At 46.8% G+C, this 27,665-nt stretch overlaps 1 protein-coding gene across 1 annotated transcript; it reads right to left on the reverse strand.

Annotated features, from left to right (window-relative positions):
• Positions 1-1,590: 1,590 nt before the first annotated feature.
• SFRP5 (secreted frizzled related protein 5) lies at positions 1,591-13,912 on the reverse strand. The gene is made up of 4 exons (XM_033149895.1): positions 13,757-13,912; positions 10,658-11,213; positions 6,152-6,229; positions 1,591-2,930 (listed from the first exon to the last, which is right to left on the reverse strand). The coding sequence occupies exons 2-4, from the start codon at positions 11,178-11,180 to the stop codon at positions 2,587-2,589; spliced, it is 945 nt and encodes a 314-aa protein (XP_033005786.1). The 5' UTR covers positions 11,181-11,213; positions 13,757-13,912; the 3' UTR covers positions 1,591-2,586.
• Positions 13,913-27,665: the final 13,753 nt, after the last annotated feature.

Here is a 27,665-nt window from a genome sequence, read left to right on the forward strand (position 1 = left end):
TTGCTAATTGGATGTAGCACGGAATTCTTGGACAAAAGTAAGTGCACTGTTAATCCCTCTCTATGATCTGATGCAAAGAAGTGGAAAGTGTTCCTTTTGTAAGTCACAGAAGGGTATTTACGGAGCTAGCGGTGTTTGCATTCTTCCCCTGAAGTCAAGCAATGATGGCTGTCAGGTGCCATGAGAATCTGTCAGTGCCCAAGTGATGTGCAGGCTATATAAACCAAAAGGAAGAACAGTGGGGAATGGCGTAGCTTGTAAGGATATGTTTTCAAGCTGAAGGGGATTGAAGTCCTAGTGGGAACAAAATAGCTCAGATTTTTGAGGGGACTGTGAGCAGTTACCAGCCCAGTCATTTTTCCTCAGCGTCCTCCAGCGGGATGGCAAGTTTTCTGTGACAAAAGGCAAGGCTTGCCAAAGACACTTAGCGGTTTGAGGCAAAGGACAAGATGGCAACACCTGACCACCACTTCAGTGTACAAAACCGATCAAACTGGTGGTTGAATCTTCAACAACATCCTCTCAGTAGTGTGCAGGGAAAAGTGAGTCATGACACGCAGTTGTGGCCCAAAACCATGAACTCAATAGTAAGTTGTGTGTGTGACATGCTGTATGATTTTCAAAGCAGCTCTTCTGGAAAATCCGAGGGCGGAGGATTCCCTGAGTGGAAGAGAGGTTCTTTCAAGAGCTCCTTAGCTACTACCCTCTCTTCCTCAACAAACTTTGGCCGGGAATGAGCCCCTGTGAAAAACCCCTCTGTGTGTGGGAGCTAGGCTCAATTCCTACAGCTTGCTTTGTGTTGGGCAGCCCCCACTCCCCCACAGCTGGTGTGGGGAGTGGTGAAACTGGCAGTGCTGATGCTATAAATATTCGCTCTAGGATTAACTTGCCAGCTGGTCTTGACCATTCAGGAGTCTGGAAAACTGCCAGATGGAAGGGCCCCAGGGAGACACATTCATCCTGTGTTTGCCATCTGTCGGGCAGGCTCAGTTGGTGGTCTGGCATCCCGTGTGGTGGACACAGCCACCTGGCAGGCCCAGTTGGTGCTTTGGTTCCTCACTGGTGCACGCACAGGTCTGATGTGCTCCTCTAGGGTTGGCGCACTAACCTACTTGGTATAGTCATGATATTTCTACAAGCCATAGGCAAGTAAACATGGAGAGGGGAAGGAGACAGAATTGGTGATGGGCATATTTTTCAGTGAAACTTCACATAAACGGTGTTAGGAACAGTTCCAAGTCACTGCTTCATACCTCGCTTGGTATTGCCACAAGCAGATGCCCACCATACATTCAAAGCACATTCAGTGCACGTTTAAAGCACATGACCTCCCCCGAATAGTCATGGGAATCATTGTTTCACCCTCATACAGCTACAATTCCCAGTCCCCTTACCAAACTAAAGTTCCTAGGACTTTTTTTTTGGGGGGGGGGAGGAAGACATGTGCTGAAGAATGTGTTCAAAATCTATGGGGTGAGTCTGCCCCACAATGTTTAAGGATGCTGTAAAGATCTCCACCTCAAAATATGCCGATGCAATCATGACCATGACGGAAGAACTGGCCTTTTTAGTTGAGGGGTGTCACCCGCCTTCAAACATCATCATCATCATAATCATATAACAGACCAGCAGCCTCCTGCAACCTGGACAACAACTCTCATCAGCCCCAGCGAGAGCAGTAGCCAATGGTCGTGCGAGCTGGAAATTGGGGGAGGCTTATAGGGAGGCCTTGCTTAGTGTCAGCTTAAGGTTCTACATGGTCTGAGAAGATGCTATGCAGAACCTAGGAGATGAAGCCAGAACTGGGGATTGTCAGTCCAGTGAAGTATTAGTTGGGACATTGTAGCTTGTACAATGCATCTGGTGTCTGGCAGTCTGAGATGTTTAGAGCTTCATACTGCATCTGGCCAACTCTTACTAAGTCTTGGATGGGATGGGGACCTTAGACTCTCCAGATGTTGCTGGACCACAGCACTCATTATTCCTGCCCATTAGGTTTGCTAGCTGGGGACGTGGGATTTGGAGTCTGACAATATCTAGTGGGCTGCAGGTTTCCCATCCCTGTAACTAAGTAGTTCAATGCACTGTGAAAATGAAGGGTTGCAATTGGAAAGTATTGGTCGCCCTGCTCATGATGTTTCAAAATCTTTGGCTTCTTACCAGTAGGAATTAAGAACGGACTGGGATTTTTCTTAAATGTTCCACTAAAGGTTGCAACTAAAATTCTGTGTGATTCAGCCTCTATTGGAGCTTGGGTATACTGGGATTGATAAGAGATGTTTGCTTGCAGGGGCTAAGACTTATTCTTCTAGTGAAGGTGTGTTGGGAATGAGGTGGATTTCTGCATGTTCTCCAAAGCATCCAAGATGGGCAGAACTCTGATCTGGAACTTAACGGAGCTGGTCCTAATGGATTTTGTGCTTTAGAAGAAAGAGTCCTGTTGCAGGGATGTGCTCCCAACAGTATGTGGCTTTGTGTAGGCCAGCCCATATAAAAAAGGGTATTGTGTGGACTAGGAGTGGGGAACCAAAAGTGTGGGGAGTGCTGTGAAGAAGAGTGAGCAGGGTTCTTGGAATGAGTGGGGATTCAGTGAGGGTCTGCCCCATAGAAGAAGGGGTAGTGCATGGAACAAGGGTAGGAGAACATGAATTTGACAGCAAATTTCATCTCCTTATTCTTCTTCTCCCAGCGGTAAATGGCCAAGACTAGCAACCGCCCACCCACCTTTCTCCCCATCACCAGAAAGCTGCCACTGAGGTCGTCAAGCTGGGGGCAGGGGCAGGCACCTGCGTTCTTCATGTGCAGCACCAGCTTCTTGGTGTCCTTGCGCTTCAATGGCCCCACTTTGAGCAGCTTTTTCTTCTTCTGTGCAGCCACCAATCGCCTCTCCCCATTCTCTTTCTTGATCTCCTTGATGCGCATCTTCACCACTGTAGGGGGAAATGGGAAGCAGATTGTACTAGGAGCTTACAGACAATTGGGTGAAGTGAAGGAACAAGAAGAGGGGTGTGTGAGTTCATAAGGACAGGGATTAGGAGGACTAGTTTGTTTGACAGCTACGCATTTGGCCCTGTTAAAAAAAAAGTCACCAAGGGGAGATGAGGAGTCGGTAATAGAGTTGGGTCACACAGACTGTCGGGATCTGGTTTGTCTCCTCTGACTGAATGAGAGGTCATGGAATTCCTCTTCAACTTCCTATTGAGTATATTGGTTTGTAAATGACAGATTTGTATTTGACAAAAACACAAGCCACCATCTATTAAGCTTTGGGCACACTGGTTCTCTATAAACCCATCACAAGTTCATTGGAGAAAGAAAATATCTCTGACCGTATGCCACAAATAAACAACACAAAAATCAAGGTTAAAAAAAGCTATAAATAAATAATATACAGTAGTGTATTTTCCACCTTTCTATAATGTCAACATAATAACTATAGGGCCAAAAAACACATTTGCAATATTTATGCAAGCATGTGATAATAATAGAATTTGACCTTATAAAACATTTGAAAACAAGGTTACAACAATCTAAAAGCTTAAGAAGCACAACCTTGCACAGAACCTGTGCAATTAAAAAACTTCAGATGGCCGAATCCACGATTGTAGTAAGAGTCATATGGCAACAACATGTAGAAAAACATGGAGAAACTCAGTGCAATGAATAAAATATAATCAATATTATTCAGTGAAGTTCTGTGACCCCCTTGAATCCCAAATGCCTCTCAACTTGGTCAGCTGCAGTGGCATATATTCTTGTACAGAAGTTCCTTATGCAGGAGTTATAAATACCATTTTAAAATAAATTAAAATCTAACCATATGTCTTCGATTGCTATGAACTGATGGTTGTATTTTCTAAGCTTTTAGGGTTGTTGTTTTTTTGCATCCTTGTTTTTAATCTGTGTGTTTAGGATAAGGTCAAATTCTATTCTTATCACATGCCTGTATACATATAGTGCCAGTAATGGATTTACAATAGCAAGTAGGTCAGCTTCATAAAAAGGTGGAAAATGCAGTATATTTTAATAGCTTTTTTGGGGAAGTACAGGGTTAGTTACATCAAGGATCAATTTTGTTGACTACAGCAGGACTTTGCAGCCACTGCATCATCGTGGAAATCACTGTTATTGTATCCATGCACTGGTTTTCTGTGCGAAGAGGATCCTATGGATGGCTGGGAGCCATATAATATGTAGGGGAAATATCTCATGTGAAGTGGTTTTCAGCCTCCCACACACCATGCACTGGATACATAATAGCTGATGATCCAAATTGCCTGGTCTTGTGTGTTGAGAAAAAGTGGTGTTCTACCCTGGAACAACTTGCCACCAGCACGAATGATGTGTGTCAAGGAGAGAAGTTAAAGGTGTTGATTTCTGACCATTTTCTGGACAGTTCTCTCCTGTGTATATCTTGTTAGCACCAGTATAAATTGCCTTACTGGTCATGCTGAAATCTGAAGCAAAAAAAGCTACTGGGTGGATACTGCACTGTTTTGTTTTAACTTTTGTTTTGTTTTTTAAACCACACTGTGTCAGCCTGAACCCTCTTTGCCATGGTCAACTGGGAACATCGCTGTTGAAGCCAAGAGTTCATCAAAGAGGTGGATGCCTCAAAGGGGAGTTGCTGGGAGAGAGATCTGACAATCCTCTCTGATCACTGCCTCCTATTTTCAGCATTTAACTGTTTTTCTGGGATTATCATCTGAAGTAGCAGGCCGGCCTCCTTTCTTCTGGAATGAGGCACATCACGTTTTATTTTTATGATGATTTGTTTTAAAAATGTGTATGTTGATTTTCCAGTATAAACAGTCTTCGGGGCAATGAACAAATTCTGCATTGTGTTAGGCCCAATTAAGCCAAAATTAACATAGATTTTAAAAATACAGATGATAAAAAACACCAGCAGAGATAATACTGATGAAATAGTTACAACTAGTTAATAGCTTAAGCCAACAGACAAGCAGGCTCGACATGCTTTCTTTGCTTATTTTGCATGTTTATCCATGTTTCCTACTAGGAACACAAGTCCATGTGTAATTGTGTATGTCTCTCTCTCTCCCCCCCACCCTCCTGCCCTCACAATAACCCTATAAAGTTAGTTGGACTAGGCTAAGGTCACCCAGTGAGTTCTATGGCCAAGTGGGGATTTGTACCTTGGTTTCTTCAGACCTGGAGCCCCGCCTCCAGAATGCTGGTCTTAACTTTTATTTATATACTTCTGCAACACGTCATTCGCACAATAATAGTGCATTAATTATGGGTTTAGACCGGACCACTCACACATTATTCCACTTTACTAATTGTTCTGCAATGCTTCCTCGAGGTTACCACATTATTGCCATCTGCAGGGATACCTTGCGCGATAGTGCAAAACAAACCAACCAACACTTGAAACTTTGCTGCGTGGAAAGTTACAGGAGCTCAGCAGGAAGCTACAGGACATTCATGGATTGGCAAGTAAACTGTATACATAGGTGCCCTAAAACCTTCGTATGCACAGACACTATTGAAAGTGGGACCCACCATAACCACCTAAATAACATAATGGGAACAAATCAAGATTGCACAATTAAATAGATGTGTGGAGTCCTAGTTCAACACTCTAATCACAGGCCTACCGTCTAAAAGATATTGTTTGTGCCAAGCTAATCTATGTGGGGAGGCAATCCACATCCGGGGTCTTTCCACCTAAAAGGGCCTCTTCCCTAATTTCCAGGTGTGGAAGTACTCAAAGGGTCTTGCATAGCATGCAAGTTCAGATGGGGGTTCTTCAAATACCTTGGACTCAGTCTGCTCCAAAACATAAGAAGCTGCCTTACACTGAGTCATACTAACAGTTCAATATGGTCTACACACCAGGGGTGACTAACCACGTGGCCCCTCAGATGTTGGACTCAAACTCTCATCAGCCTTGGCCAGTTATCAGGGATGATGGAGTCCAACAATATCTGGAGCAACACGGGCCTTAGCCACTCCTCATTGACAGTGGTAGGGAACCTTGAATCCCAGCAAGTTATTGAAGATAGGGGAATGCAAGTGAAGAATTTGCAACACATTCTCTACTGTTGTTCTGCGGAGCTTCAGCTTCACTCTCAGATGCCCCAAGTGGAGACTCCCCAATCCCTGCTGCTTTGAACGGACGACTCACCAAAGTCACTGGAACACATTTGCTCCATGATGCCATCTGCCTTGTGCTCCATCTCGCATTGGGTGCAGATCTTTGACACTGCAAGATGGAAAAAGAGTGAGTCCTCACCTGCCAAATGTTTGGGACGTTGCTCACAGCTCTGGCCCTGCAACTTCCTGGCTGTATTCTCATGGGCAGCCCACATCTCATAGTGATTATTCTCAATCCCAGTTCATCTGCCTCGTCACGAACTTTCTTTGGCCTGTCATGAAGTATCTTGAACTAACAGAAGGTTTGGGAGTTTGGCTCACCCAAACAGGAAGCCCGTAATCCTTATTGGAAAGCCTTTTGAACAGCTGGATAAGACTTCCTTTTTTTTTTTGAGGGGGGAATACTTGTTCCTCATTTAACTGATTCTTGATCCACCTCTTAATTTTCCCCATTATACAAACATCTATCCTTGCCCCAGTTAAATAACATTCCATTTAATTTTACTATCTTCCCGCCCCCCCCCCAAAAGTGTGTTTGAGTGAGGGTTAAAATGATATAAATCAAAGGAGACGTTTGATGGGAGAGGATGAGGAAAACCAAGGCTCTGTGTTGTATAACACGAACCTGTCAGTCAAGGGCAAAAAGACATTCTGGTGGTCTGGGCTGACTGGAGGGAATAGCCTGAAGTGTAGGCTAAGCCAGTGATGCTCAAACGTTTCTCCCCATGGACCACTTGAAAATTGCTGAGGGTCTTGGCAGACCAGTTAATGTTTTTTGTGCTTGTAGCAATTGTGCTGTGCTGGGCTATATGCTGCATGGTTTTGTATAGTACGGTATTTTGTATTGCTTCTTTTTTTTATATTGTGCTACAATTTGAATTCTATGGAATAATAAGTATAATAACTTACAATACAATAAATAAAAGAAGCCATAAAAATACAATTAAAATGGCTGTGAGCATTTAATATGAACATGCCACGGATCACCTGAATGAATCTTGGGGGCTTCTGATGGTCCATGAGCCATAGTTGGGAATCCCTTGGGCTAAGAATGGTCATGCCGTGACTACAGCAGTGATGAATGAAGCTGAGGACCAGGCTTCTCCTTGGACTTACAGCTATGTATTGAGGGGAATGCTTACTATTAATCCAGGCAGATGAAATGCTCCATGGGAAGCTATGGAGCCTCTTTGGCTACCCATCCTGGTGGAATGTATGAGGACATGGTGGGACCCACTCCTGGGACATTCTGTGTCCTAAGGTAAAAGTAAAGGGACCCCTGACCGTTAGGTCCAGTCGCGGATGACTCTGGGGTTGCAGCACTCATCTCCCACGGGCCGAGGGAGCCGGCATACAGCTTCTGGGTCATGTGGCCAGCATGACTAAGCTGCTTCTGTCGAACCAGAGCAGTGCACGGAAATGCCGTTTACCTTCCTGCCGGAGTGGTACCTATTTATCTACTTGCACTTTTTGACGTGCTTTTGAACTGCTAGGGTGGCAGGAGCAGGGACCGAGCAACGGGAGCTCACCCCGTCACGGGGATTCGAACCACTGACCTTCTGATCAGCAAGCCCTAGGCTCTGTGGTTTAACCCACAGCGCCATCCGTGGGTTAAATGAGATGTAGCACCACCCTGCTTCTCTTCGGAGAAGAAGAAAGACAGAAAAGCAGAGAGAAGGAGTAAGGAGACAAGGTGTAAAGAAGGACAGAGCTCCTTTATCTTTTAATAGTTAGGTAGAAAAGGTATTTTTTGTGTGAAGCTGATCCTTATGAGGTCCCAGCTTTATACCAACATTAAAAGTACAAGACCTCTGACATCCTTTGCCTACAGTTACCCCCAGCATATATATATGCTACAAAAAACTGAAAGTATTGAAAGGTGAGTGTGACCTGACATTTGCATGAAGACATTGTTTCTTTAGCCTTTTCAAACTTGCCCCTAACTTTATAGGACACACAACCCAGTCATCTGCTCTATAGGTGAGCATGTTGAGATCCTTACTCAGATAGGAGAGTCTGTAAGTTGGGTCACTAATTTAAAACTGGCATGAAACAAGTAATAGAACAGGACATCTCTGGTGCCCTCCTGAAGCCGCACACAGAGAAATGTCATTATAACAAGTTAGTAGGTGTTCCTTAGCATCCCAGATCTGGTACGGATGATCAATCTTTGGGGGTGCCATCGCTTTTCATTTCAACAAGTTATCGCTTAGCACTGTAATGTCTAACCAGTGTGTTGTGAAACTATAAAATGATAAAATTGTGAAAATTAACCATAAAACCAGCAAGCCAGTAAAGCTCTTAAAATGCCCGCCTTAGGCTCTATTGCTGTTTTAGACTTTGCATCCCTTCGCCAAGGGTCTCACACCCCCACCAGCTATCCTACAGTTTTGAGAGTCAAGCCCATAGGACTTCACTGGAGATCAGAGACAGGGTTGTTTAGGAGGGCAATTTTTCAATGGATGGTGTTAAGTTAGATGCTGGAAGTGAGGACTAGGAAGAAGCAGGAAGTGTGCTTGGAGCTTGCTAGACTTTGGATTCCAAGGTCTGTGCTAACAGGCAATATTTGTGCTACTCCTGGTTCTCTGCCTGTTCATTTGTAAATAAACAGATTTTCGCAGCCGCACCATAAATCTCTGCCACTCGCTCCTCCAAGCAGCGATCCTCCTAGGAAAATGATCCTGCAAAGGCTCCTCTGAATTTCCCACTTGTTTGGGGAGTGAAATAATATCCTGTGCCTCCAAGGATACTCCTGAATTCAAAATGAGCCTGATGGAAACTCATCCATGAAAAATGTTGCTCATCAAACCAGGAGAGGAGTGTTGAAATATGTGACCATGAATTTTGGGAGATTCCCTCCACCCCACCCAGTGTGCACAAAACAAGGTTGCCATATGCACTTAAAGTGGGGATTTGTAACTTACCCTATTCCACTGACTAGTAGGATAAGCTATAGAGAAGTCATGGATTCTGGCTCCGGTCTCCAATCTTACCAAGTGCCTTGTCCTATGCTATACATCTCTTTGGATGTTGTTCTCTGTTCACTTGGACACTGCCTCCCAGTGGTTGCTCTGTACTAAAGAATTTTGCTATTGATTGCACATTGGTAGATATGTATGTTTGCTGCACTTGCTCCTCCATTGCATCCTTTCCCTGTAGCCTGCTTCTGACCCACGAAATTAGAGTTCTAGCAGTGTGCTTTCAGGACCCACCCTATTCCCATGACTGTAACCTGGTTTAATCCAATTAAGGATTATTTTTACAGATTTGAAATCTTCAGCAGAGGCTGTCCTAGAAACTGATAGGAAGCTGTCCCGCTGCGAGAGTGCTGTTTAGAAGGCTGTGCCTCTGCAAGGGAACGGATACAGGGCAAATATGGTCAGGTGGATGGTTCGCCCTATGTTGGGATGCTGCTGCTTTTGTAAAGATGGTGCTTATGAAAAGGGACTTTTGGAGGTGGTATCTCAAGGACAAGGAAAGCCCTATATAGAGCAGGGTGGGGAACCTGTGGCCCTTCAGGCGTTATTGGACTCCTACTCCCATCACCCCCTACTCAGCAGAGTCAATGGGTAGAGATGATGGGAGTTGTAATTTAAGACCACAGGTTCCCTATCCCTGCCATATAGCAGCATTCAAGCTGGCAGGAAGAATCAAAAGATCAACATACGCATCAAGCTCATCATTGCAGTATGCTATTTCAGCATAATGAAATGGGAAATTATGTAAACTTCACGAAAGGAGGAGGATAAACACCACAAATATTCTTTCCAGTAGCACCTTAGAGACCAACGATGTTTGTTCTTGGTATGAGCTTTCGTGTGCATGCACACGAAAGCTCATACCAAGAACAAACTTCGTTGGTCTCTAAGGTGCTACTGGAAAGAATTTTTTATTTTATTTTGTTTTGACTATGGCAGACCAACACGGCTACCCACCTGTAACCACAAATATTGTGTGTTGAGAAAGCCACTTACTACTCTCATTTCGCAACTGTGACAGGATATTTTCTCAGAGTCTCGAGTACTGTAGAATGTCTGTCTCACAGCAAACATAATGAGAAACTGCCTGGTCTTGGGGCATGAAGAGAAAGGAGAGATGATTTTCAGCTTCGAAGCCACTTGCCACTACCAGATCAGGAAAAGGCTTGGATGAGCAATGAACATGAGGACAAACTCCAATTCTGGGCCTAGCCTATATGCTTTGTGCTCCACCCACCCTTCTGGACTATGCCCTTATAGACTGGCAGTCTCTTGCACACTTTGCAATACCAGCAGAGCTTTGAACGATAACCTGAGCCAGGAGCATCCAGAGCCCAGCTGGATGCATGTGTGAACCTCTTACCCTAGAACGGAAGCCAAGGTCTAACGGGCTCCTACCCTTATCCAGTGCCTAGTTGGCTGTATGCCTGAGCCTCTTACCCTAGGAGCCAAGGTCTAATGGGCAGGATGAGTGTGGGGTTCTGTAAGAGAGACATTGACTCCCGAACAATCTCTTAGCACAGGTCCTTTTCCCCATCGCAGTCTCCCCATGCGGTTACCTGGTGGCTGAGTTGCCTGGCTGTTTCCAAACTGCACAGCGATGCACAGGTCGTTGTCGAAGGGAAACTTGTTGCAGTTGAGCATGTCAGGCCAAGGGAAGCCGTAGGATTCCATGACAGGAGCGCACGAGTCACGCACCACCTCGCACAGCGATCGGCAAGGGTAGATGGGCCGGTCCAGGCAGACAGGTGCAAAGAGGGAGCACAGGAAAAGCTGTGTGTCGGAATGGCACCGCTTGGCCAGCAGGGGCACCCAGCTGCTGGCTTGCTGCTTTACTTCTGGCATGGATTCGTGCTCCAGCAGGTTAGGGAGACGCATGCGCTTGTAGCCCACGTTGTGGCAGAGCTGCAGGTCCGCCGGGATGTCCACGCACTGGGGCTGCTTAGTGTAGAAGCGTCCATGCTGGAAGTTGTCGGATTGCCAGCTGTAGTAGTCGTACTCCTGACTCACGGACAGCGCCCAGCCCTGCACCAGAACCAGCAGCACAGTGCCTAGGGCATTCCATGGGCAGGGTGACATCATGGCTCAGAGACACTCCCCTCAGGGCTCCCTCGGCTTCAGGGGAGAGAGAGGGAGCGAACGTGGGACTCTGGTTGCCACGAGCGCTGATGGGAGCCAAGCTGAATGGGGGGCACTGCCTGGGCCAAGCCCAGCCAAGGAGCCAACACCTGCCTCTTAGAACGGGTGTGCCTGCGCCTAGGCAAGCAAAAGCATTCTCCCCCAAGGTTGTATCTGGCACTATCGGTGGGATGGAGTGAGCTGAAGCTAGATTAAGTTGAAGTCTCTGCTCTGGGCTGTTTAGCACCACCCCCTCTAGGTTTCCAAAGCAGCCTCTTGGGGGGAACCGGCAGCCAATCTTCACCAGGCATGCTCCCCCCCTCCCAGGATTGAGTTGGGAGCTAGCCACAAGGATGTCCCCACCTCCCAGTCTGGGCCGCTCCTCCAGCCCTCTCTCTTTCTTCCTCCCCCTCCTGCTTTCCAGCTCTCCACCCCCCCCTTCCCATTCCCTGCACACACAGGCATCAGGGCCCAGCTGGCAGGACTATGAAATGCAGTCGGCGTTGGGCAGTAGATTTCAGGAAGGGTGCAATTTTCCTGCCTCATATCTGAAGTGCTCTTAATAACGAACTCCTGTCCAGAGCAGGCTCTCTGCTAAGTGGTGTGCATGTGTGTGCTTGTTTTGCTTCAAGCATAAAAATATCTGTGGCCAGGACTGATAAACACATTTGCAATACCTGCTCATTGCATTCAATAGACTCTCTGAGATGGCTGAATTATATCCAACTCACCACTACTAACTAAATGTTTAAATGATCCTCTATACATGGAAATGACCATCTATTGATTTTGATGACCAGGTTATACAGATGAATGATGTTGGTGTGGAAGCCCAACAATCCCTTTTGCAACTATGGCTTGAGAGAAGCAAATGTCAGAAAAAGAAACTTGAATTTGCCACTGGGCTCTGGTACATTTGTGGGAGGGGATAGGCTTATATGGGAATACAGGGCATTACAAGGGCCAATGTTGGATACCAGGTGGGTGCCCAGTAAATGCCTGAAGTTTAATTGACGAGATGATTTAATGTGGCAAGTATAATGGAACATTATACTTACCACATTAAATCAAACAAATGTCACATTAAATCAAATAAAGTATTCTGGGATGGAGACTCAGAAGCTTCGGCAGAATGCTATCAATGATTCTAAGCTGATGAAGTGAAAAACTTGGATCATTGAAGACTGCCTAGCTATGAACCACATTCTACAACATCATTGGTTGCATGAAGGTTGCAAGTGCATACATCTGCGTACGCTAACATTCAAAACCAAGTCAACAAGATTATGTCTAAAGCTAAAGGAAATTAGGGTTGCCAAATGTCAGGAACCCTCCCCGCATCCTTGCGAGTTATTGTGTCTTTAACAAAAACCTGATCTGCAGAAACCAGCATGAGAAGCTTATTATGGACAGGAGGTGAGGATTGGTACTGGCTAAACTCTAAAGATCAAAGTGCTGTTGAAAGCAGAGAACCAGGAGCAAGTAATACATTTGGTAGCCTTACATGTTGATTACAGGAACAGTATACATATTTGAATGCAGTACACATTCAAAAGACAGAGGCTTTGTGTATTCTAGTGCCAGAACAATCACCAAGTTCCGCTTCAAGCCTTAAGAAAAACGAAGCAGCAGTATTCCAATACAGTCTGTGCTCACCCATCATGGTAAACCATAGTTAATTGTTTACCATGAGTGTGCAGGTGTCTGTCACTTTTCTCCTCCCTAGGGAAAACAACAAACCACAGTCCCTGGCTTAGCTCTGTGAGGGGTCATGGTTTGTTTTGCTCTAAACAAATGACCATGTAACGTCAAGGTTTGTTCTTGGCTTCCTGAATGTGGTTTGCTTGAGCTGTAATCCCTCATAGGACTAAGCCAGGGATTGTGGTTTGTTGTTTCAACTAGTGGAGAAGCAAAGCAGGAAGGATATCTTTGTTCATGGTAAGCCAGTAACTATAGCAGCCTTCACCAACTTGATGCCTTCCAAATGTTATGGACTTCAGTCCCCATCAGTCCCAACTAGCAGGTCCATGTGATGGGTGAATTGGGCCATGGAGTGAAGCAGATTTGAGCTCACTGAAATCCATGAATTTAAACTCTACCATATAAGCACCCCCCAGGATCTGAGATAGACAGTGAAATGCTTTTCTACTGGTCTGTCTATGGCCCCCTCCACATGTCCTTTTTATTGTGCATGCATGATGATTTGTGCTCATGGTGGCATCATGGCAGATAGACGTGATCCCACTTTCATTACTGTTTGCCCCTTGAAGGCACCAGGATTGGACACATACTGCTTCATTTCCATGTCCTGTAACTTCCTACTGAAACCCTGTAACTTTTTTTGGTCCAGCTTTTGTTGCACTCTAGTGCAAGGTACCCTTTCAGATGGCAATAATGCACTAACATTGGAGAACACCATGTAAATCCATCACTAATGCTGCATCAAAGGCATGTTGTAGAATACACCCGCAGAGAAAATGCCCTATGTTTTTCAGCTTGGAAAAGGCAGGGCAGTTCACAAAAGGAGGAGTCATTCCTACCTCATTGTTTTCCTTGTAGTTCTGCAATGGTTGTACATGCCTTTGAGTCCCTGGAAACAGGCTCTGCTGCAACGGGTGCCCCTCCCGAGGGCAAGCACCATTAGAAAGAGATTATTATCCAGGGTTTATCTGGGCTGTCAGTGGCCCAACCCTTGAGAGGGGACCTCTGCTAACTCATGAGTATCAATTAGTCATTTCCCTCCTGCTGCAGACTTTGCCCTGTGTGGGGAGGGGAAGCCTCTAGCTGAGCTTGGAGGTGAGCATTCAGTAATGCTGGGCCTGCTTGGAGACTTAGGGAGGAGGAATTATTCTTGCTCATGATGCAGGTGTGAGGGTCTGGCTTAGCGGGACAAGAGGAAGCAGCCTGGCAAAAGTCCATTTTGATGGGATAGGCTAAGCCAATATTAACATGTGGAGAACATCAGGTTGGGGGGAAGCTGGGTCCATCTCTCATTCCTGGGATCTTTTCTCTGCTTACTTGCAGAGATACATGGAAGTGGAGTAAAAGTCAAAGGATAAGCATGTCCTTTGACTTAACGTTACTACCAGCCTTCTGAACCTTTCTGATCAGTGGCCTTTCCAAGCACAGGGATGCAGTGGATAGGGATCATTTCACTTGTTGCATGTTTGCTTATTCCACATCTCCTAGGAAGGAAAGCATCTAGTTAAGAATAAATCAATCTGGACACTTGACCAGTATGTTTCCGAGCACAATTCAAAGTGTTGGTGCTGACCTTTAAAGCCCTCCCAGTACCGGTATACCTGAAGGAGCATCTCCACCCCCATTGTTCAGCCCAGACACTGAGGTCCAGCGCCGAGGGCCTTCTGGTGATTCCCTCACTGTGAGAAGTTACAGGGAACCAGGCAGAGGGCTTTCTTGGTAGTGGCACCCGCCCTGTGGAATGCCCTCCCATCAGATGTCAAAGAAATAAACAACTATCTCATGTTTAGAAGACATCTGAAGGGGAGCCCTGTTTAGGGACGTTTTTATTGACTGATGTCTTAATGTATTTTTAATCTTTAGTTGGAAGCTGCCCAGAGTGGCTGGGGAAACCCAGCAAGATGGGCGGGGTATAAATATCATCATCATCATCTAAGAGGCAGACTTCCAATAAAAAAGATAAGAGAATCTCTGCTCCTGATGCTCCCAGTGCTTGAGGTAAAGTGAAGCCTTTGCTGTTCACTTAATCACCTAAAGTTAGATTCCTTTTAATCAATTTTAATAAGCTACCGCTGTTACAAATAAAATAGAGGCTTCCCTGTCTTTGAAGAAGTGTTGGAGGTTACCCAGTAGCACCTCTTTGGGCTCAGATTAGGCTTTTCTTCTTTGGATTTCCACACCCAGCTGAAGCCACAATTTATTTCTGGGGATACTGGAGGTTTTTCCTTTATGCTCAGTAATGTTTCCCTCCCACACCCTTTATTTTTTTTATTTTTTTATTTTACTTAGCATCTAGTCTAATGAAGAATGTTGATGAAGTCCAAAATCTTATTTGCCTCTCTGTGATATTTGACATTTGGTCCAAATAAAAGTGCTTTGCTACTCTTGCTCTTAGATGACCTATAACTCCTCATCCAATACTATTATCATCATTTTAAGGATGGGGTGCCACAGCAGCCTCCAACCCCTTTGTAGCCCCCTCCCAGCCAGACCAGCAGTGGCAGCTGCAGAGGAGGCCACTCTGCGTGGTGACTATGGCTATGGAGACACCTTTGACATCTCACTACTTGTCACTGGATCAAGAGTGACAACTAGGCAATGGGAACTTGTTTCTGGACCCAACCAAGGGATCCTGCCCCACCCATGAGGACAACATTCAGAAGCTCTCTATGCTCCACATAACACCATAGTTGGGGCATAATGTGACTCTTCTTTGTAGTGTGAGGGAACATTTGTGACATACCTGGGAAGTGAATTGAATAAATTTATTCTGCATTTCAAGTCAAACCACTTGCGACTCTCCCCTCTTGCTGGATATCTGAACGCATTGCATGCTCGTCATGCGGTTGCTGTCACACACAATCCCTCACGTGAACATATCTCTGTCCACATTTAACTTAAGTGTAGACACGTGCCCAGCCTTGTCATTCGTAGCTGCACTGAAGAGACAAGTCGCTCTTTCTCCCTCGGCCCCATTAATCTGCGGCTGCCAATGCAGCTCAGATAAGATAAAGCCATGGCTTTATCAAGCCCACTGGAATGAGGGGAGGTGGCCTGAGGCCCCCAGGTATCACAGGTAGGAACAAGATAAGCTCAGCAGGCTCTGGGACTGACAGAAAATCACTGGCTCCTGATGAATGTGCTGGGATGAATCAGCTCAGTGTTCGGGGAGCGGGTGGAGAGAAGGGGAGACTGGCAGGCCTTGGGGTGTGAGTGTCACGAGGTGAGACTGTGCAAGAGGAATTTATAAGAGTGTGAAGGTGGACGTAAGTGTGTGCGAATCAGCACTGGGTGTGACTCAGAATAGATGGCTGATTCTCCCCCTTTTCTCTTCTGCTTGAAAAAGAACCTGTCAGATATGTGGAAACACCAAACAGATAAGTAGGTGACCCACTCATAGGCAGCAGCATTGCCCAGCTTGCTCTACCTCTTTGAGAACTTCAGAAAAACTTGGTGTGCAAAATTCTCAGGCAAAGATTTGTGTAAGAAGCTGAGCGCATGTTTCTGTGCAGGCCAAGTGCTCTCTGTGTGCAGCAGCACCTCCTATAGGCTTCACTTTCTCCTTCCTTCCTGTTTTCATGCCAAGAAATAACCATTCCCAGATGCTGGGTTGGTGGGAAGGGGAGAAAAGTCCCAGTAAACATGGGCCCAGGGTGTGGAGGAGAGATCCAGGAACAGGCCGTCCTTGGCTTTGCATGCATGCACAAGTGCATGTAATGTATTTCCCAGGCATGCACCCCAAAGTGCCCCCCCTGTGATTGTAAACACAGTTGCATAGGCATGAGTGGAAGCTGATCTCAGTTAAATAACTTTAACCATACTGCTCACTGCAGGAACCAAATCCTTCCAGGACAAAATGTTTCTACAGCCCCTGGATATAGTATGGACATAATTCATGCATAGTCAGAATGAATTGTGGGCCCCCCTAATCTGTTGCTGCTCTGGGGTCTTCCACATCCTGATGCTCCTAATGTCCAGTCCCAATTGCCATGAAACTGAGCAGACGTGTGTACAGGAGCACACAAGGAGGTTGTACATTCACTGGCAGCACCTGTCAACCTAGCAGTTTAAAAGTATACCAATGCAAGTAGATAAATAGGTACTGTTGCGGCGGGAAGGTAAATGGTCACAGTGTCCCATTGCACCAGAAGCAGTTTAGTCATGCTGGCCACATGACCCAGAAAGCTGTCTGTGGACAAATGCCGACTTCCTTGGCCTGACGTGAGATGAGACCTGCACCCCATAGTCGCCTTTGACTGAACTTAACCGTCCAGGGGTCCTTTACCTTTACTTTTTTTTTTACAGTCACTGGGGCTAGGATGTTCACAGCAGTGGAAAAAAGGTGTATGGGGTGGCAGGTAGTTGCTGAGTGGAAGAGGCTGAGAAAGTTGTTTGGAATAGTAGGTCTCACTTGAGGTTGCCAGCTCTCCAGAGTTTCAGCTCCACAGATCTCAGGGCAGGAGAGGAGCCTGGGAAGGAAAAGGTGGCACCTGGCAGATGCGGAGAGACTAGGTGGGCTGGAGTAGGGCCAAAGGATGGCTGTGCCTGACCTGATGACGGGTAGAACTGGATGGACATGGAAAGGGAGCAAAGTGCAAAAGCACCCCTTAAGCCAAGCAGAAAACAGCCTGTCTGCTTTATCACCCTGAATTTTTAGTCCTCTTTGAGACTCTTGAGACGAAATTTCATGTCAAATAACCTTGAGACCTAGCAACTCAGCATCATATTTTGAGTATGGTCCATCAATGCGAGCAGGTGGATTTTCTTCTCTCCTTAACGTGTACAGCTTATGTTATTCAGATTCTGGAATTTTTTCATGGTTTACTTAGTACTCCTCCTACACATTACCTGTGTGTGCTGACTAGCTACTCCTTTTCCAACCTGCAGTGTAAACTGTGGTCAGATTTGCTCTAAATGCTGCTGCTGCTGATTTTAGAAAAAATGAAGATTAAGCTACTGGTATGCTGACCCTCCTGGACCAATGGGTGGTAATACGGGCGACATGCTGTGATGGCCTGTATGTGCATCAAGGTCAGGGTAGAGAGAGTTAATCCTGATCTACTTTCCATGGTGGCTTGTTAGTGGAGACATAGAGTTGGAAGGACCTCAGAGATCACCTATCCCCCCTTGTTCTACTACAGCATCCCTTGCAGATGCCCACCCAGCTTTAATACCTTCCATGTAGGAGAGCCTGCCAAATCTAGAGGCAGCCGGTTCCATTGTTGAACAACAATCACCATTAGGAACGTTCTCCTAATGCTTGCCTGAAATATGTGTCCCTACCATTCCCACCCATTAGTTCTATCCCTGGGCTCTATACACACTATAAAGCACCCCCTGCAAAATTTGGAAACTGTAGTTTGTCAAGGGTGCTGGGAATTGTAGCTCTGTAAGGGCTAATGATAGTTCTTAGAGTTCTTGGGGTGTGTGTGCTTTAAATGCATGGTGCATATGTACCCCTGCTCACTGGATCAACAAAGCACAAGTCTGTTTCATCTTCGGTGTGACAGCCTTTCCGATGTCTGAAGATACCTATCATGCATCCTCTTAATCTTCTCCTCAGGCTAAACATGCACATCTCTTTCAACCAGGGACCACATCCCACTCAAATTCTGGATGCCTTCCTTTAGACATGCTCCAGTTGGTCAGGGATTTTTTTTTTTTTTTAATGTGGCTCTTGGTGCTGTGCCCGCCAGTTGCCATTGGGAGATCTGGGGTTAACCTTTTCCTGCTCTATTTCCAATAGCCTCTGGAAAAGAAAAGGTTAACCTTTTGCTCCAAGCAGAGATGTTAGCATGCCTGGATGCTAGCTGGGAAGGGCAAATTGATTTTCCCCTGGGGTCTTTGTGTTTGCTTTTTTTGCTGGGAGACATTGTTGGAGACAAGATGACGCCTGCTTGGGGGCACTGCTTGGAAAGGGGGAATTGAGGGAATACTGCATATTGACAGTAAGGGACAGGGGCATCTTCACTTATTATTGATTACCTTGCACAAGGCTTATGACTCTCTACTTTCTACCACTTAGATCCTCTGCTCTCCTGTGTACTTCAAGTACTTGGCAAAGGAACCTCTCTGATGCATTTTCTGGGGATAGCATTATATGGCCATTCATTATTGCAGTGGTGTAGTGGCAACATAGGAACTGCAGGAGCTCATCATGGCACCCCCATGGCAACACTCCCAAGGAAAGCCTTGTAGCCCCTAGGGGGGGGGACAGACTCCAAAATGCAAGCAGCAGAGACACACACAGCAGTGCAGCACAATTCTCAATTCAATAGGATCCACATAACTGCAACCCCACTCATGGTTTCCTGGGAATAAACTCAGGTGGACTCAGTGGTGCTGACTTCTGACTTGCACAAGGTTGCAAAACACAGTGAGCACCCATGAAAGATTTTAAGCCAGCCAAAATGCAACCTTGAGCTTTTGGTCAGGAATGCACAGAACAATTTCAAATGCAAATTATGCCAAGAAGTGGTACCCCTTAAATTGCTATTGTTCCGGCAGGTGATGTCATCACTCCTGACAAAAGTCCCAGAGCTGCGCTCTCCCACCACTACATTGTGGGGTTAGAGAGCTGCCATGGCTGTTTACACTGTGGTTTTCACGCCAGAAGGAGCGGCTTATCTGTATCCTCCAGCATGCTGTGAACTGAGCCATTGCCATGCTCTTGCTAGTCTGAAATCTGGGGAAGTGAGGGGAGGGGCTTGAGAACAGTTGGCTCATGGTGCACCTGTTCTGGGGGAGCATGCACACCATTGGGTTTCCATGTATGTTAAGCTGCCATGGCATCAGATATAGACATGTGGTTCAGCCCTGTGTTGCCAAGATCAGATTCTGCCCACTCTGCATCGGTGCAGATTTTGAGTGCCTTACGTTCCTTGCCCAGGCAGTGACATAATACTCCTTCTTACTGAGTCCAATATCTTTCCTCCTAGAATTTCCAGAACCCAGGTGGTTTTTATCATGGACAATTTCCTATGCCTTCAGCAATTCCCTCGGATGCTGCACCACTGCAAGAATGAACAAGATAAACAACTTAAGTGGCTTATTTATGTTTGACCGAATGACCTTTTTTTTTTTTTTGCAAAGCGGCTTGGAAGGGCCTTGCTGAGAAGGTCAGGCCAGAGGCAGAAGAACTCTGAGTTTCCGTTTGGATGTCAATATTATTTTTAATTTCTCCAGCAAATTTACTACAACAGAGTGCTTTTGCTGCTTCTTTTAATTCATCCTCATATGTATGTGAGGTCATGATCTAGGGATTTCAAGGCAAGTGCCAGCCCTAATGCCCCCAAAAGGACTGGGAGCTGTTTCAGCACTGGTGAGATATTCTGCCATTTTGAACAGCCTGAAGTTTTGACAGGCAACCCTGTGCATAACACATAACAGTAATGTAAATCTGGACATTGCCAGAGTAGGGATAATTGACCAAGCCATCCCTATCAAGGATCAGTTGTAGCTGGCACCAGGGGAGCTGCTGGAAGTCACCTTCTCTCTCCAACCTGGTTCTGGTTCTGCTGCTTGGGCCATTAGTGACAAAACTAGATCCACATTGAGCACCCTCAGAAATAAGAAGCTGCTGCTTTAGGGAAAATACAGTCCTGTCCAAGACCTGTTGAGCACCCCCTTGACAACCAGAAGAACCAGCCACCAAATACACCTCCATCTTTATAGGATAAGCTTCACCAACCTAGATGTTTTGGACTAGAACTCCCATCAACTCTAGCCAGTATGGCCCATGTTCAGGGATGATGGGAACTGAAGTCCAAAACATCTAGAGGGAACTAGGTTAGGGAAGGCTGTGGTAAGGGCTAGTGAACAATGATGGCTGGCTCATTGGTTATTTAGCTGGGTGACGAGAAGCAAAGAGCTGACTGTGAGGGTTTATGGTTGGTGCAGGAGAAAAGATATTAGGCACATCTGGTTTCTGGGCACCCTTGTTCAAGAACTGCCTCTCCTCCCAGTTGCTGGATACCTTACATGGGTATATGATGAAACAATCACTTTATTTCCCAAACGTTGTGTGAATCTACTCAACCAGTTTGGACCTACCATTTGGTTCTCAGTGATAGTAATAACCCCAGGGCTGTAAGTTCTCAGTGAGTTCCTCTGAAGGTTCCTTCATTTAACATTGTGATACTGAGATGTTGAGAGCTGGTGTAGTGTAGTGGCTAGAGTGTTGGGCTAGGATCTGGTAGACCAGGGTCCAAATCCCCACTCAGCCATGAAACTCACTGGGTCACCTTGAGCCAGTCACAGTCTCTCCGTATAACCTATCCCACAGGGCTGTTTTGTCATGGTAAAATGGGTAGGAAGAGAACCAAGTATACCACTTTGAACTCCTTGGGGGGGGGGAGATGAGGTGTAAATGTGATTGATAAAAAAATAAATCCTGGGTGGAGAGTGGCTAACACTTGCTACACACACACACACACACACACACACACACACACACACACACACAGCAAACAGAGATACTTCAACAAAACAGCAAATGGCATGCTGTGTTGCTTCAGTGGGAACACTGTATTAAAATATAAGATCTTATTATTCCACCCCACTCAGCATCCCTTAGGCTCTGAGCTGGGGAACTGAGATCCTCCCTTTAATAAGGACGCTGACAATCTGGAGAGAGTTCAGAGGAAACTGAGTTGGGAAGATGATTGGGTTGGAATGCAAGACCTATGAGGTAAGCCCAAAGAACTGGGCCAGATCACTAAGAGAAAATGATGGGAAGCGGGACAACACAAAAACTGCTTTCAAATAAATCAGAGGCTGCTTTGAGCTGGATGATAATTTGAAGGACACCAAGCCTGGGAGTAAGGGAAGGAGTTTCGGAGAAACAGGGAGGAGGGACCTACTTTAAGGAGACTGTAAGAATCGGGCCAACTGGGAGACTCCATCATTGCAAGGCTTTTTTTTTTTTAATTTAAAAAATGTTTGACAAATACGGTTTGGGAAAGGACTGGGTCAGCTTGGTCCAGTTGAGGGATGGGTCTTATGGAGATTTCAAGTCATTTTTTTCCCCTAACATAGTGGTTCAACTGGTTTGTGGAAAGGGGAAGGAGCTGGGTGTTCCTACATAGCCTACACCTAAGAGGGTTCTCATTTGCTTTCCTAGCAGGTATCCTGTGTTTTATCACCAGTGGCATGATAGACAGAAATTCAACAGGTGAAGCCTTGTCTGTATTTCCATGTGGAGAAATTCAGCACTTGTTGAATTTCTGTCTGACGTGCAGCTAACTGCATGGGGGTTCTGTGGTAACCCTACTTGATGCTTGCTCACCCTTTACCCACTAGGAGATATGTCCTCCTGACACCAGGTGTGTTTTCCTGTCCTCTCCCTCTCTATCATAGGGTGCTGTGCCTGAGGTGCTCCTCCCCAGCCTCATTAGTGCCGATCTGCTCCCTGTCTGTCAAAAACCCAGCCGGGCCGAGAGAGTCGCTGCTGCAATTACTGTCTCCTCAGAGAGCTTCAGCAAAGACACCACATGTGCCTGCAGCTCAGCCAGCCACAAGATACAATTAATGTTACTGACTGTGAACAGCATGGCCAAACTCGACTGCTTCCCTCTGGCGCTCCTTCCTGCCAACCCATTCCCCACCCCCCCACCCCCCATGCTGCAGCCTTAGCTTGCAATGGGGAGAGGGTCTTCTCTGCACTCCCTTCCCCAAATCTGTCTCTCCCTCCTTCATGCACCCAGAAAAAACTTATTATGTTTTTAATTCCAACTTTGTGGCTGAATGAGATGACCCATGTCGTAGGGTGCCAGCCTCTAGGGATGAAGACAGCTTTTAAAAGGGGATTAGGCAAATGAACAGAGGATAGAACTATCCATAACTGCTGCTAGTCATGAGAGCTGTGCAATGCCACCAGGATCAGAGGCACCATGCTTCATAATACCTGTTGCTGCCAGGGAATCACAAGCAGGAGAGCAGGGCTCTTGCAGTCGTGCTCTCCTGATGGGCTTCCCATGGGCATCACATTGGGAAAGGGGATGCTGGACCAGATGGGCTTTTCCTGTGTTCTTATGTTCACTTCCTGTGGGAGAAAGGAATCGCTTCCCCCTGAACGAGGGAATCTGCAAAATCAGGGGAGGCCAAGGGTTTATGAGCTTGGTTCCTGCTGTAGTATAATACTAATTTTTTTGGCATATCCAGAGCATAATGTGAAGGGGCCATCCCAGAGAAAGGGAGAGAGGATGATGAGCAGGTTCTGCAGAATATTCAAGAGATCTGAGCACAGTGATAAAAGGCGGATTCATGACGGTGATTCAGAGTGCTGCAAGAAGAAAGCCTCCAAATGAGAATATGGTTCACTATGGTTAGATCCCCCAATGTCACCTTTCCTTAAGGGCTCTTTTATGAGCATCTTACTTTTTGCAAGGAAGTAGTACAGTGCCCTCTAGTGTCACACTGGCAGCACTGGGTGTGTGTGTGGGGGGGTCATCCCTGACTCAAAGGGGAGAATGCCCCCGACTTATCTGCAATCCTCCTGACGGCACAGTACCCTCTCTGCCCTTCAGTTCAACCCAATTATTGATGTTGATTCACGGTCTGGCTTTGCTGTTCTGCTAGGGAAGCCTTGCCAGTCCCATAGGCCAAAGGTGGAGTGCAAACCTGGCCTTGGGTTTGCAAAGATCCTGGAGTGTGAGAGGGGTAACACACACACAAAATCCCCTTTCTCTTGGACGGGGGCACCTCTCCTCCTTTCAGAGGCAAATGGGACTCCCATCTCTATCAGGCTCCAGTTGGCCCCTATGTCTTTGCTCCATGAGACTTGCTCATCTCAGGCTGCCCTGAGCTTCAATCCATTCTGATTGATTGATTGATTGAATGAATGAATGCATGAATTATGCCCCTGAGCTCCACCACCCACCTTCCTGAGGTCCCTGGAATCACTGCAGCAGGTGCCTTTGGACTGTCAGTATTTTGAAAGTGGATTAAAGTGTTTTGTCACTCTAGTGCAGCAAATCCACGGCGGCATTGGTTTTCTGAGGTTTGGAAAGGGGCGGGGAAATGCATTGAAAAGTGTGGGGTGAACAAATGACACCCCACAAGCAAATCAGGATGAATACTCATTGTCATCTAAACAGATCAGAAAGAATGCTTAGTTAAGACGGGACATGAAAGCTTTGTGCAAGCATGTAACCTCCAGGTAAGCTTTGGATAGGTGCTGGATAAAGAGGTCACCTGGAGGACTCCAGAGGCTGGCAGGAATGAAGTCCAAAGACTACAGGGGGATTATGAAAGGCCTGTCTGGGTGGGCTCAGAGCCAGTTGGCCCATCTGCCCTATCTGTCAAGACACCTTCATTACTGCACACCCTCTGATCTCCCGGCACTCCTTGACCTTTGGGAAGAAAGACACATGGGCTCAGCATGCTCCAGCCACTTGCCCCCACTGATCAGGTAGGGCCTCTTTCCTGCTTTTATATCCCACTTTCCCATCCAAATGGACCTGCAAGTTGGCATAAGAGCAATATCAGAACAAAACAGATAAAGAGCAAAATAACACAACAAGGCACTCCCACCTGCAGCAAAGCAAAACAGAGTGAATAAAGACCTAATAACCAGGCCATTGAAACATGGAGGCAGCACTTTCAATTGTTCCAAGAAAGCAGGTGCAGCAAAGTTGGTACTATAATGGGAGTTTTGTGTCTCATGCACCAGTTAACACTGGGATCATCCAAATGGCCTCTTTATTGAACAATCATCTTGATTTGCTTGGAGAAAGCTTACACAAAGGCATAGGAGCCAACTCCTAGGGGCTGAGGTCCCTTCACCCTCCAATAAAATATTTGAGGGGGCCAGGTACCCCCCAAATTTGATGGGCATTGTGTGTTCATGTGTCACATCATGGGATCGATTATACAGGGCAGGGCTTGCCTGCCCCCCCATTCATTTAAGTTGCCACCCTATGCCCCGTCTTTATTGAGCATTTGTTCTGGTTTGCTTGTAGGGAGGTTATATGACAATAGGACAATGAACATTCATCCTGAATTGTTTGTGTGGTTTTCACACACATTCCCATGAATTCTCAACTCTCCCCTCCACACATATCAATGGCAACCTCTTGGTGTGGAGGCTCTGATCCAAAGAGAGCACAGGATTCTGTGCTTCTCTGACAGCTCTCCCTCTCTGTGTGTCGGAGCTCAGCAATGTCTTGAATCCTGGCACTAGCCCTGGAGGAGGAGCTGGCTGGGGTGGATGCATGACCAGGCTGGATGGGCCTGTGGAGCACCTGTGCCTGTCAGTGACATGCCGGGGTCAGCAGAATATCTCAGCCGGGCGGTGGAGGCAGGAAGAGAAACAGAGACTGTGCTTGCAGCTGGCCAATGGGGGCTGGAAGCTCGTCTGAGAATGCGGTGAGACCTCGGCGGAGACAGGGACATCTCTAGCTTTACAGGTACTGAAACAGCATCTCTCTCCTTGTTAGCAGTAAGGCCTCACTCGGCCCCCAAGGCTACTGCAAGAGTTGCTTCCTTTTATAGGGCCAAAGCTGGGTACTGGGAGATTGGAAGGTGCGTGCCACCTCTGAGAAGGTACTGCTTCACTGCCCCTGCTGCTGACTCCAGAATACAGCCTTGGCTTCTTCTTCTCCTGGGTGAATAACCCCCTCATAGGCTGCTAGAGGACTCTTTCTCCATACCCCAGCCTGTTTTGTTTCACGCCGCAGGCTCCGATGCCTCCATGTCCTTGTCGTTTGCTCTCTGCTGCTTAAGATTTATTGAGGTTGTTGGCTACAACTGAGTGCTTTAGAGCTGCAGGCAGCAACGGAGAAAGCGGAAGGCAGCTGTAAGGGGAGAGGGGGGGGGAGTTCATCTAGAACGATGGCGAAATCCCTTTGGCAAGGCAGGGAAGCTACGCAGAAGGGGGTGGTGGAAAGAAAGATATTGCAGGCATAGTTCCAAGTACCCTTGGAAAGAAAGGAACAGGTGATATAGCAGGGTCAGGTTCTGCAGTGGTGCATGCACCGGGGGGGGGGGGGGGATAGAGTTCTGACGTTTAAAGCTAAATGTGATGACAGGGAACTGCGTGGCAGAAAATTGCCTTTCTGTTTATTTGGTGGTGGTGGTTGTTAATTACCCACCTTCCAGCCGAAGATCCCAGGTTGGGTTACAACAATTAAAGCACAATATTAAAAGCAGTTCAAAACAACTTACAATCACAGCAATAAGATGGGTAGTAGTAGTAGTAGTAGTAATAATAATAATAATAATAATTTATTTGTACTCTACCCATCTGACTGGGTTGCCCCAGTCACTCTGGGGCATCTCATGTGTCCAAAGCCATGTATTACTATTAGAGATCATGAATGTGAGTTGCAGACCAGAGGCAACCTCCGTGGGGCTGGCAGGGGGGGCATTGATCAGTGGCACAACCGCATGTGGCTGGGCGCCTCTTAAGTGCTCCTCACAGAGCCCTTTGACTCGAGCCTATGTGCCAATCCCAGTGGCCTCCCACTTCTCCTAGCTCACAGACCCTCCTTCCTCCATGCCACACACTCGCACTCTTGTCCCCAAAGCTGTGGAATGTGTCCTTGGCTGAGGCTCAGCCTGGTTGGTGAGAGGGGAGTGAAATGCATCTGGAGGCCGCCCAGTTAGTGCTGTGCCATGCTGCTGCAGCTCATGCTTCCCATACTAATAAATCCTTCCTGGCTGGTGGAGGCACTGCAGAGATGCTGCCTACCGCATTCCCTTCTGCCCACCCAGGACAGAGTCCCTTCCCTTGGAACAAGGTCAAGGAAGAAGGCTTTGAGCAGCAAGGATCTTTCCTGGCCCGTTGGGGTGTCGGCTGCCCTCCTCCAGCTGCATTCATAATGCTCTCCCTGTTTGTCAGAGCTGGCTGGCTGACGGGGAGGATATGAAATATGAACAGAACAGCTCTTTGTACAGAAGGGAATCCCAGAAGCCACAGTCCAGCAAACTCCTCCAAAGCTCCCTTTTGGGGGGGGGGGATTAGTGGCTGCGCTTAAATGAAGGCCCCTTGACTACCCTCTTGTGCGGACTCAGGTTTGCCCTCCATCACTTGCAGGTCTCTGGCTTCTTTTGGAAGCAATGGCAGCAACCCAGGCAAATTTCTCTCTGGTCCAGCAGAGGATGTACTGGGAACAGCTCAGGAGTTGTGGTGGCAAGTCAGGCAATGTAAGTCGGAGTGATTAGTTGGTTAGAGCCAAGGTTGCAGGTTTGATTCCCATGTGGGACAACTGCATATTCCTGAATTGCAGGGGGTTGGACAAGATGATGCTCAGGGTGCCTACCAACTCTTCAGTTCTATGATTCTATGACATGGGAAATTGCATGCGGAGTCACAGAAGACAAGGATACTGGCCTGGGTGTGAGGGCTGGCGATGGCAGCAGGAATATACAGCCAGGCACCTGAGCAATCAAACTCTTCTCATGTGTCAGAACACAAGAAGAGCCCTGAGGGATCAGACCAAGGGCCTCTTTGGTCCAGCATCTACAATGCCTGTGGGAAGTCTGCAAGCCAGGTGTAAGTGCAGCAGCACTCTCTCGGACTTGTGAATCCCAGCAATCCCAGCATACTGCCTCCAACACAGGTCGTCGTTCATCGTTTCCATGGCTAGTAGTCACTTGTCAGTTTTCCACTTTCTTTTCTCTCACCATCATGCCAGGTTCCTAAAAGAAGTCTTTTAGAGCAGCCTTTCCCCAGATGTTGTTGGACTGCAACTCCCATCGGCCCCAGCCAGCATGGCCCATTGGTCAGGGATGATAGGAATTGTAGTC

Source organism: Lacerta agilis, chromosome 5 (assembly GCF_009819535.1).
Source record: "Lacerta agilis isolate rLacAgi1 chromosome 5, rLacAgi1.pri, whole genome shotgun sequence".
In the NCBI taxonomy this organism is placed as follows: domain Eukaryota; kingdom Metazoa; phylum Chordata; class Lepidosauria; order Squamata; family Lacertidae; genus Lacerta; species Lacerta agilis.

Bases quoted from the DNA above. Each gene is read 5' to 3' on its own strand.
- SFRP5 (XM_033149895.1), bottom strand. From the start codon at position 11,180: ATGATGTCACCCTGCCCATGGAATGCCCTAGGCACTGTGCTGCTGGTT. The intron at 6,230-10,657 runs GTAACCGCATGG...TCCATCTTGCAG, and splicing joins CCAGGCAACTCAGCCACCAG to TGTCAAAGATCTGCACCCAA. The intron at 2,931-6,151 runs GTGAGTCGTCCG...TTCCCCCTACAG, and splicing joins AATGTGTTCCAGTGACTTTG to TGGTGAAGATGCGCATCAAG.